The sequence below is a fragment of the Cygnus atratus genome, chromosome 6 (assembly GCF_013377495.2).
Source record: "Cygnus atratus isolate AKBS03 ecotype Queensland, Australia chromosome 6, CAtr_DNAZoo_HiC_assembly, whole genome shotgun sequence".
In the NCBI taxonomy this organism is placed as follows: Eukaryota; Metazoa; Chordata; class Aves; order Anseriformes; family Anatidae; genus Cygnus; species Cygnus atratus.
In genome coordinates, this window is record NC_066367.1 from 22,900,107 (window position 1) to 22,912,544 (window position 12,438).

General features: G+C 34.4%; 1 protein-coding gene across 4 annotated transcripts in view; it reads right to left on the minus strand.

Annotated features, from left to right (window-relative positions):
- The window catches only part of PSMD14 (proteasome 26S subunit, non-ATPase 14), a 48,326-nt gene that overhangs the window by 17,959 nt on the left and 17,929 nt on the right, over positions 1 to 12,438 (minus strand). For all 4 annotated transcript variants that reach the window (XM_035569969.2, XM_035569986.2, XM_035569995.2 and 1 more), the window contains 4 exons: positions 6,445 to 6,516; positions 5,997 to 6,116; positions 4,823 to 4,893; positions 3,747 to 3,897 (listed from right to left, as the gene is read on the minus strand). In XM_035569969.2, coding sequence (XP_035425862.1) covers positions 3,747 to 3,897; positions 4,823 to 4,893; positions 5,997 to 6,116; positions 6,445 to 6,516 — 414 coding nt within the window. The remainder of the gene's footprint in view (positions 1 to 3,746; positions 3,898 to 4,822; positions 4,894 to 5,996; positions 6,117 to 6,444; positions 6,517 to 12,438) is intronic.

Sequence of the window (12,438 nt, forward strand, 5' to 3'; positions counted from 1 at the left end):
CAACAGACACGAAATTTTGCTGTATGAACGAGAGATTTTGTTACATACCATACTAAACACCAACAAGTGCCATCGAACTTCTCAGATGTACAAAACAGACTACTGACCATTTTGGATATTTCACAAAACTTTCTGTCAGCAATTATTTATCAAGGGAAACCAATGAACTACCTCTCAGAAAAGCAAACCATTTTAAGTGGTGACTTTTTCTAAATAAAGGTTTCTAATATAGTTAAATAAGTAAAATAAAGACTAAATTTAAAATAGTTTAAAAAGAAAACACCGCTATATTTAACATATGAGTGTTAACATATAGATAATGTGTGTAAAGTGAAAGAAATTACATTACAGTGGATTTAATGTAGTTGTATTTTCCTTAAGAGGTGAGGAACAGCTGCTAAGTTAAGGTCCAAAAAAATTTATTTTTAACATTTGGCAAAGGTATATAGTTCTCTGTACAGATATTTCAAAATGTATGTTGGAAAGAAATATAAAATGTCAATATTTAGCTTTAATCCAGATCTTTAATGAAATTACTTCTGTGGAATATTCTAAGTATGTATTATAACTCCCATTTCACAGACTGGAAAACTGGAGATTTTTTTTTTTTTTTGAAAAAGGCTTTTGTAATAAGTACAAGATAAAGTGACAGCTAGCCAGGTTGCTCCACACTCTCCACATTTTACCACGCCTACTTTGAATTTATTCACAAAAATCAATTACAAAAAAAAAAAGCCAAAACAAAGCTTTTTCTCTCTGGGTTCTGCTAACACTGACCTGAATTAAAATTATATATATATATATAAATATAAAAATACATATATATATATATAAAATATATATATATATATTATATACATATATATAAAACATGAGTTTTTACAAGCAGCTGAAACTTTATTAGCCTAAATATTGAAATATATGGTACATAGTCATGGAAAAGAATACTGCTTGTGTAAAAATATATATGTGTAAAGTTACAAGATCAGTACTAGAGTTGCCTGTCTTTCTTGTGTCCTACAATATTTAAGGATTTTATTTTTATATGTGGATTTCATATTCTGTTCAAGGGCTTTAAGAAGACAAGAAATGCCTTTTTTAAACAGATGAGAATTATGTCTTCTTATCTTTGAACTGCAGTCCCAAACCACAGTCCTAGTAGATGCTTGGAATCAGAAGATGTGTGCCCAGATTAGGAGAGCTAACAAAGAAGTTAAAAGTTTTAGCTTTCTACCAGTGACAGGGGCAAACTGCTTTCTAATGCTTTGGTTAGACGAGGTGAACCTGAGGCTCCTCACCAGAATTCATTTCAACTTCCTGACACATGAAAATAACCTGTGCCCTTCTTTATCCCTCACTAGCACCACCACTACTGCTTCACTGACTACAAGCCATAGCAATTTATCTGGGCACGGACCTGCCCTCAGGCAGGTTTAAAATTAGCTAATGTGTTATTTTGGACTTTGTTTTTAAATACTTCTAATCTCAGTCAAAATACACCACATTAAAATCTTCTACGCCACATGTTCACAATAGTTTTTGCCAGACAGTTATGCTGCTAAAAGGTATAATGAGTAATGATCTTGGACTCATGCAGCTACATGCACTAGCAAAAGCCCACCAGTACAGCGGCTACTACAGCAACAAAATTACCTCTACAAGCATTTCTTCTTTTGCTGGCGCTGAGAAAACACAGGTACTTCCCTGAAATAGGCTACACTCAAATTGTCTATGATACTAAGGGGCACTAGACAGCACATTAAGGAAGCCATACAAACAAAACGGTCAAAACTGACCTAAAAAATCTCCCCAGCTCTAATAAATCTGTTCTTACAGTTCATCTAAAATCAAAATACATTTCAATGCAAGTGAACTTGCCAACCAAGGATATAAAAATCATATACATCCCGCAGCCCAATCTCAACCACTAAAATCAAGAAATTAATTTGAAGTACTATTCATAATTTGGGGTATTCTTTCTATTTCTAAACTTTGGGGATGCACTTGCCAGAAACATTTTTTTTTTAAAGATGTGAAACCTGAGAATGCAATTTAATCTTACTGTAGCATCTAGACACATTAGAAACAAACATTACAAGACTTCCAGTGATCTCAAGTACTGGCAGCAATGCCATAAGAAAAGATGTAACTGAGAAATGTTTAGATGGACAAAAATTCAAAATAAAAATGCCAAATATTATTTACATGAGGAGAACAAAGACCCTTATTTAAGATGACATCTGTGTCAAACAACAGTGGAAAAGAAACCACACCACTTAGTGAGCAAGTGTGGAAGTGTGGTATAACAGTAGTGTGACTTACTGGGAGGCTTTTCCCCTTAATGGATTTAACAGGTAGAGAGCTCTAAATTTTTGGTATAGTACCCCCAATTATATTTTGACAAAATCATTTTGTTTCAACATTCATACTTGAGTGAGAAAATAAAAGTAAGCATAAAGCAAAACTTACAGAAAAAAGTCAGCACTAATTAAATATTCTCCTGCAGTATTTTTTTTTCCACAAGAACTACCAACATATTCTTCCACTCTTTATGCAATTTAAAAGACAGCAAAATTGATTTCAACATCTAATAGCTTCCAAACAAATTTTTTTAATTTCCTGTATTTACACAAACAAATATGATAAAAGAATCAGAACTAAAAACCAACCAACCAAACAAAAAAACTTTAAGTGAAACCATAGATTCACAATATTCTATTATGAAATTAAAGGAAACCTTAGTGGAATTGTTTGGTAGCTACTGTATAATCTCTCACAGGAAACATACTACAGCTTTACAGAAAATGAATACTTACTTTTTAAATATTTATAAATTTACATTAATATCATCCATATATACCATGATGCATTTCAATAATTATTCTACAATACAATGGGAGTGCATGCTCAAACAAAACACCTCAGCAGTATTTTAAAGCAGTAAACCACCTAGCCAATTTCTGTACGTTCTGTAGTTTTTCTAATCCACTCTCCCTGTGGTTGAGCAAAATCGAATTGCCTCTCACATTTGCAGACAGCTCTGTGAAGGTGATAATAGAGCTGCTCCCTGCTGTCATGAGGCAGGAAATAGGAAAATGGCATATGGGGCTAGAAAGAAATAAAAAGAGAACTAAACAAGAACAAAAGAGATTTCAACAAAGGACAACTATAACCCAATACGCTTTGCAAGTTAATCTCTTTTCATAATCATTTAACATACTTAATCATCTATCTGCACACTTTCTGAAAATCTTGAATGCTTGATACCGAGTCTTCTTTAAAGTTTTATTGCCAAAAGCATTTGGAATAGAAAGGCTATTAAGAGCCATCATATGTAATGCCTATAAATCAATGCCTTATTGGTACCCACATTAAGGGGCTAAATCTATTCTGATCTGCTAGATTCTGATCTTAGATTTTGTGGCTAAAATGAAACCTCTGAAACAATGTACACTTGGATTATTAGTTGCAAAAATGTTGAGTCACACCTGAAAAGCAAAATATGAAGTGAGGATTATGACCGGTTATGTGTACTGACAGTATCAAAGAGTTCCAGCTTGTTTAGGACTACTGATGTAAGGTGCAAAGTAAGTGGATAAGGATGTTTTCATTTACGGTGAGATTATTTATTTATTTATTTTTAAGGGAGAATGGGCCTCCAAAAATCAAGAACTTACACATATATACAGTTTCTCCATACTAATTCTTACTGAAGTACCTTAAAAAAAATAAAAAAGCTACTATACCTTTCCTTTTACACTTTGAATGGGATCCACCACCACAGCAACAGCTCTTTCCGATAAGGCTTCAAAGCTCTGCTGAGTATTGATATCTACACCAGACAACCAACAGCCAAAGCCAGGGTGACTATGATACCAACCAACTACCATCTCAGGTCTGAAACAAAGAGAACACCGAGATTCTTTAAAAATAAAAACATGCAACACAAGAAGAAATAATAAAACACCAGGGCATAAATTAAGCTGATCTGTGAAAAAATACCATTGGAAATATTTAAATTACTCTCCATATTATGGTGAAAACATGGATATGAATAAATGTGACAAAAGAGGGCTATCATTAAGGGATGCACATTAGCAGTAGAAGATCATGCTTTCAGTTTTTCACCGTTACCACACCTTTCTTGAACCAGTTTTTACCCTTTCAGCACTTGAGTAAATATCTACTCTTTAACTCCTTGGCATTGAGGGTTGAATTTTCACGGCAGAAAGTCCATTTCAGACATGGACAACGGGAACTAACGGTGGGAAAGGATTAAATATCAATTAAACCAGCAGTAGAACTAGGAACTCAGTCAAAAAGCAATTTGCACTGTTCTGTTCAGCTGCTGAGCTTTTTGCTAACATTAATTTTGAAGTTTTTCCCACAGTAAAAGAATTCGAGCAAGCAGACGACAACTGTTGAGAGGTAGGAGTGAAATAAAAATTTGTTTAAATCCTAGAATCTTATAGCAAATAATTTCTCCTTTTTATTAAAATTGCTCATAAATAAGCTAAAACTTTGTATTTTTTTTAAATCTTAACTGAAAAAAAAAATCAATCTTTTACTAAACTGAGCAGCATTCTTTCTGTGCAATAATCAAAGATGTGGGTTTAACATAACTGACAACCTCCTGACAATTGAAAGGCATGAGGTGGACTGAATTACATGCTACGTTACTCACCCGTTTTCTGGACCAATTATATCTTTTTAAAACTTAATAGCAGCTCCTACTTCACTAGTTTTGCAGAGAGCCAGCCGTTTCTTCTAAACAACATGCAGGGAGTATTTGTTATTCTCAGGTCTCCTCAGGGTGACTTACCTTCCTGTCTGTTTCAGCATATCCAACATTTTTGCTTGAAATACAGGATCAACTGCCTCCACACTGACACCCTGATGTAAAAAGAAACAGAAATCATAGTAATTGCACATGAAGTAATACTTCAAATCTTTTTACGTGTTACTTTTCACAAACAAAAATTTAAACACAATGTCACAAGCATCTGTTAAAGAAGTAAACCTGATTACTTTAGAACACCCTTAAACGTAAAATACTATTTATAAATGTATGTCAATGAATGTTTTAAAAATCTAAAAAAGATTTTGAACTGTCGTTTAAGTAATTTCTACTATGATTCGTCTTTTCTACCTCCTTTTTGTTCCGTAAACTCTGGCCTGTTGTTTCTCACAAGTTCAGCTCAATAAATTTTGTTCAAGAGAAATAACAGCTTTTTGTTAATTCTACATATACTGACTATGTATGAATACACACAAAGTCAGGACAAAAGAATTTAAATACTTCATTGTTGTGGAGCTATGAGTTACAAAGGGATCTGTACTTTTTTAAGAGCAGTATTTTATTTGTTAAACAAAAAAGTACCATCAATTCCAATTATAAATATTGGTTCATCATCTCTTTAAAATATATTTTCATAACATTAATATTCTTACTCAAAATTAAAATGCTTAATTTTTTCACACCATTAAAAAGTATCATTTAAGAGATATGCCACTATAAGATCTGCCAAAGAGAGTTTGAAGTGTATCTATAGCATCATCACAATTAAGGACATGATACATTTCTAGTCAAACCTTTACATTTTTGAATCCTTCCCTTGGCTAGTACATGAGTTCTTAAAGTTATCAATTCATAAGTCTTTTAAGTGGTGTTATACCAATATAATTTACACATAAAGACACAACAGATCTCCAGTGATATACACTGGTGTATAGTACACTATATGTACTAGTCTTTGCTTCAGAAATGAAGTTTTCGCTTTTTTTTTTTTTACTGAAACCCTTAAAATACAAACAATCAAACACTATCTAAGCATAAACTTAAGGTATCGATACGTGAATTAGACATGTTCAGATTATATCCAATAGGTATAGACAGCTTAAATAAGATTGAATAAATAGGTAAGGAAGGAAAAGCTTTTACAAATTATTTACTATGTGGAAAGAAAAAAATAAAAAGTCTAGCTGCAAGAACTCACCGTTCCAGACTGTGGCATAGCAAAAACATCAATCACTCTCACAGTGTAATCATCAACAAATTCCCCAAGCATCAGACCCATAACTTCCATAGGGACACCAGCACGACCGTGTTTCAACATCTGGAATTCAGACCAAATGATATTGTTTAACTATATATGTTTAACAGGAGGTTCAAGTTTGACCTGGGATAGTTCTTCCAGCCTTTGCTTCTTTATTGATAATTTGCAACTTGCAGCACTTTTGGAAACTAAGGCACTATAAGACAGTAAAAATTAAGCCATAAAAAGAGAAATAACTTTCTTATTTTGAAAGTTCCACTCAATATTAAATGCACTGTAAAAATTAGTCTGACCAGCATCTAAAGAGCACAAGTCCATAAGGTCTGGGTAGGTGCCAGGTACTCAGTCTCAGCACCACACACAGCTGTAGCACACACGAGACACTTACTTTCAGCAGCGCAAGGGAAGAGATATAAACCTGTTCCGCTGTATCGACCGCAGGAGCATCTGTTGGTGGCCCCTATGAAAAGAATAAATAATCAAGTATTTTCTCCACAGTTGTTACAGCCGTTCCTAAACATTTCCTTTACTGTTCCACATTATGAAACTTAAAGAAAAATGCATGTAAGATTTGGAATTTGTGTGCTGGATGCAGTTCTTACAAACAAAAAAAAAGCACATGCAAGCCCCAAATGCTTTTTTATAGCGCCTTCCTACACTAACCTATTTCGCAATAAAAAAAAAACACTTAGCCTCCATCCCGTCTCCCCCCATCTCTAGAACAATACCAGCCTAAACAGCAATCTTGTCAGAATCAGTCACGTAAAAAACTGGCAAGTATTGCACTGGGTACAAACCTGTTACAAGACATACAGACTAACAGTCGGATTAAGTTTCCATTAGTCAGCTTTGCCGCAAAGCTAACCTTCGTCAGCTGTAAAATATGGCCAGTTCTCCAATTAACTATGTGTTTCTTACAGTGGTGTGAATGTAAATGCTGCTGGGCTAGCATGATTAACTGGCACCAACACAAACAGCAATTTCCCTTTGCTTCATCAGCTTTCAGCTACAGAGGACTTGCAGATAAAGGCTATGGGAGTACTTTGCAGATGCACTGGTACAGTGAGAGAAAAAACGGACCTCCGATCCCTAGGTGGAAAAGCTGTGAACAAAATACTTTGCTCTTTGCCTTACGAGTAGTTATTTAAAAATTAGCACAACTGTCCCAGGTGTGAATGATTGGTTGAAACAGGTTCTCTGTACTGCTGAAAATGAAAAACACAGGAGGCAGCAGTTTAACTGTCCCCTTCTTGAAGAGCAGGAGACATATTGCTCTTACATACAGAATTCCGTATCAGCTTACCTCATTACAGCCAATTAGCAGTACATTCATTACTTTGTTAACAAATTGTGTACAGCAAATTTCCAATGAAAAGACAAAAGGTTATCTCTGCACTAAGTGACGCAGAACAAACTTGTAATGGCTACAAAGCAACCATGGAGTACGGGAAAGAAAGATGCTCCCCATTAAATTAAAGAAGGAAAGGAAATGGTACTATTATGCAAAGCTAGATTAGAACTTTGATTCCGCCCTTACACACAGTATAACACTTAAAGTGAAAAATTTACAAGCAGTTCATTAGAACATTTTGCAGAACCAGATCCATGGGGCACCAAAACACTTAGTCCAAATATACTACAACCAAAATGCTTGGCTGATGAAGCTTCAAACGCCTAATTGTTTTCTGGTACTGTGCTTTTTTCATCCAAAGGTGTAATTTTACATTTTTAAGTGTATTTTTCCTGCTTCATTTAAAGTTTATCCTACATCTTCTTCTTTTCGCTTAATACTTGGAAAGCATGAAGACTTGTATTTCCATTTAATCACAGCTAAGAAGAAAACACAGATAAGGGTACTTTTTTAATTAAAAAAAATAGTATGACAACAACAACCTTCTAAGTGTATAAAGCTCTTTTCCAATTTTCTACTAGTTTTACACCAGAGAGAGTCTGAAGTGATTGCAAAAGTACAAATTAAGTGACCTTGGCTCTGTATCAGGAAGAACCATAACATTAACACTGTGATATGACCACAAATATATTCTACATTATATATCATATATATGATATCACCATATAAATTTCTCCTAGATTTCTTTCTTTTTTTCTAGATTTTCTCTGCAAGCAAGCATTGCATTTCAACATTCGCTATTTTTTAAAACTGAAAAGCTGCGATTTCTGGAAAACTAATGTTCATGCTTGAGATTGGCTTCTCAAAACTCAGGAACTTAACTGAAGTTTATTCCACAGATTATGACATTTAAATTGGCTCTCCTGCATGTACTCTCTAATGTCTGTTAATATGGCAGATCACACTGACACCCTTCCTGCAGCTGAGGCATTAATCATGTCTCTGTCCCCTACATAGACACCTGTGTTCACAACTTGTAAGAGTTTAATTATTCTTCATAACTTTTCCCATTTTAAAATCTATTTAAAATCAGTCAGTAGAGTCAACGCTTAGAGTGAGGAGACAAAGACAAATATTACTACATTTTGTTTCTGTAACAAGGCAGCTAAAATACTGTTAACTTAAGCAAGGATAGGAAGAAAATCTGGGCGTTAACCTACTGTGCTCCTTCCTAATCTCTCTCATTATTTCTGTACTTGTTAGAGCTTTGAAATTTTTGTTTGCAGTAGCGATGGTCCAGAAGTATTTAATATTATATTTGCTATTGATCCTTTGGGCATTCTACAAAGTACGTTTTAGACACAGACAAAGGCCAGCACCCATAGCCAGCAACTCATTTTCAGCAAAGGGAATACCGTTTACGCATAAGGGAACACTCCACTGGTATAAATCAACTTTGCCTAGCATTCTTTTCTTTCTTTTTTTTTTAAGCTATAGCATTCACTTCTATGATTTTGCACTTTACACGTAGTTTAACTATAACTATGCACGTAAAAATGTAGTTTTACACACTACGTGTAGTTTAACTATATGTATACACAAATAAAATGACTACACCATTAGTAGACAGCAACTGAAAACTTTACTGTTTCACTTTAAGCACATGCCCTAGATCATAAAAATATTAAAGCTACAGCTCTTCTCATCCAGTTCAATTAACAAACTTAAAAATTACCTAATTGTAATCTACAATGCAAATATAGTGTTGATTTATTAGCTACCAGGCTCATATAGTACAATGTATATTAACTAGTTGTTTGTTTGTGAAGACCTCACGATTTCCCTTTCTGTCTACTCTGTTCTCCTTTTAGATTATAATTACTAACTAATTATTAGAAAAGATGATAACTTGTTGCAGTGTACCAATCATATGTATTTATTCTCACATTTATATTCCATTCTTTGTTCTGGTTATAGATTAAACTAACTTCTCAGAGTTCTGAGCTGATTTGGATGTACTGATTCAGGAATTTTGAGAAAGACACTGTCTATAGGTTAAAATTTGCCCAAAATCTACCTTCACAATAGATTGAATTTCCTTTTATTTTCCTACCAAAGGTAAGATGACACATAAAATAGTACAGGTACACACTTATCCTTCTACAGAAAATTATAAGGCCAAAGTTCTTTAAAGATTCTTAACATAAAACTTTTAAAGATCTAACTGACAAAACCAACATTATATATCTCGGGTCTTCCAAATAGTTTGCTTTAAATGATGCCATTTGAAAAAAAAAAAAAAAAAAAAGGGCATTTGGAACAGGAAGCGGTTTACTTCCACTCTGACCACTTCCTTCTCCAGAAAGGGCCGATGTTCTAAGATGGTGCCGGAGCGAGAGCTGTAGCTCCTGTCAGCTAGTTACACAGCACGTGGCAGCCACGCATTACACATCTGGAGAGTTCTTGGGCCTGTTTCTGCTCGTCTTCCACAGACATTTATTCATTTCTTTCATCATGGAAAAAGAGGGGGGGAAAAAAGAGCTAATCTCTACATGGAGGCAAAGTATTTTACGCTGACCCTCCACAGCATGTGCTATTATCACTGTTCATAAACTTCACTGCCTGCCAACTTTAACAAAGGAGCACCATCCTCATGAAGCAGAGTACTAAATTAAATTAACTGGTGTCAGAAACCTAAACAAGAAAGCATTTGTATCTGTAGTACAGAAGATCTGCTGGTATTTTTGGTTTCATTATGGTACTCAAAAGGTCATGCAGTTCTCCCACTACAGCTTTGTAACTGTCCATCTCACTGCAAAATAACATGCTGCCTTCTTTCTGCCTGCCCACAGCTTTATTGAATAATTTCTTGGGGAGCTGGAGAAAAATGAGATTTAGAAAGAGCAAGGAGAATATTCTTTTTCCTAATCATTCCTGTATAATCTGAAGAATACAGTAATTACTAAAATTTAAAGACTGCTCTTAAAATAATCTCAAAGAACAATGTTATAGTGCTACTTATTGAAAAAGGATTTTTATTCCAAATCAGCTATACACATCAGTCCAGTGAATGGCTGCCTGAAGGCCAGTCATCTTGTACAATCTAATCAAATTCTGGTGTTGTTTTGAAGTGGCTGAATCCCAATTTCATCGACAACCAGTAACGTTAACACTATTACAATGCATTTTATTTTTGCTTCAAGGTGTTTCCCAGTAAGACTTGCAATGGAAAAAGAATTGCATTCAGGTTAGAACAGAGGATTATGGTGAGGTATTAAAATTATTCACTATACAATTTTTGTTTCAAACAGTTAAAAAGATGATCCAATATAAAAAGCAGCCCTTTACTTGGGCAGGCCTTGTTGACGAAGTGTTAAAGGCGTTTGCCATTCTAACAGGATAAAAACTAACACCTTGAAGTGTTATCTACTCAGGCCTTTTAGCAAATTTGTTAACACTTTTAGGTATATTACTCCACCTTTCTCTTAGTGTGAACTGGTATCAATTATTTAGCCAATTTTATTATGTTATTAAAATACCTGCTGATTAAATGTGAACTAAAGTGTCATTTTAGAGCACTGCTCTTTATTTGTAGTATTTCACATTTATTCAAATTGGTATAAGAAGTGGACTCGATTAATTACACTATCAATAGTGAGAAATACTCCACAAATAGAGACACTTTCTATTGTCTAAATGGATCTTAAATAGTGTTCTAGTGTCACGCTAATAGAACAAAAGATGATGTTGAAATACAGCAGAGCAGTTTCAACAAAGAAACCCGGTTTTACGGGGGCAGCTGTAATAAAAAAAGGCAGCAAAGTGTTGTAGAGCAAATCTTAGCTTTATTGCATCAAATAACATATTGCTGTGTAAAATATAAGAACCATTGCAATCATGACTTTTTTCTTGCAATTGGAACAATTTGAACATGAACATAGGACACGCATGCGAACACTGACCGCTGTAGTGTTTATTTCTTTCCCAGTAAGGCAAGAAAGAACCTTTTAATAGTTTAATTCTGTGAGTATTAAACAACTAGTGTGAAAAACAAGCTGCATGTAAACTATTTCTACTGCCTCTGCTTCAATGACTAGCTGAGGCAACCTGTTATAGGAGGTGTTAATTGGCAATAGGAGTACAAGTCAGAAGCATGTTCCCCATCGTCCTAACCCAGCAAGGCTAGGTCATTAAAGTGGAAATGAATTCTTTCATGCCGACTTAACCCCTTCAGTACATATTTTCAGCTGTTATATCTGAAGACAATTGAGAAAGATTAACTAAAAAGACATAAAAACTTGCCGTACTTTTGAAATGAAAAAAAGTGTTCACAACCCCCTTTTCCCTTTACTCCCCTACTGAACCACCTCCATTGTAAGTGTTCCAGATAATCATCACATTTATTATGAACTAAGGAGGAAAAGGGCATCTATGGTATAAAAGCAATGACAGCCACAATAAAATAATTTAGCATTTTAAAAGATATGTGGAAAAATCAAGTGCTTAAAGTGAGCTTAAAGCTCCCGTTTTTATAAAGGTAAATCTAGTAGCGAATAGTTTGGAAAGGGGAAGGAAAAAAAACACAGAATATTACATGCAAAAATGACACAAATTCAAGCAAATATGCAAAGTAGGCAGAAGTACGAGCGATGATAAAAAGACTTTAAGAAGTCACCTAAGTACTCTTCTCTACCTACCCTTTGTAGAGAAGTGGTATAACGATGAATTCACAAGGATTTTCTTAGAAGAGCATAGTACTTTTTACCCATTGCTAAATCTAGAAACCTTATTTAAGTTGTAATTGTGGAGCAGTGTTTCTGTACTGAGACAATACCCTTGAAAATATTAAGTCAGTCAGTGGAAGTAGGAAAAGGGAATAAGCCACATTCCCATATCTCAACAATTCTAACAACACTGTCATGATAAACACCAGAGCAAATGATCTAATTCATAAAGAGTGAAAAATCCTAAGTTCATAAAAATATTAGTTTGCACTGTGAATCACACGCTAATTAGTAGAAATTTGAAATT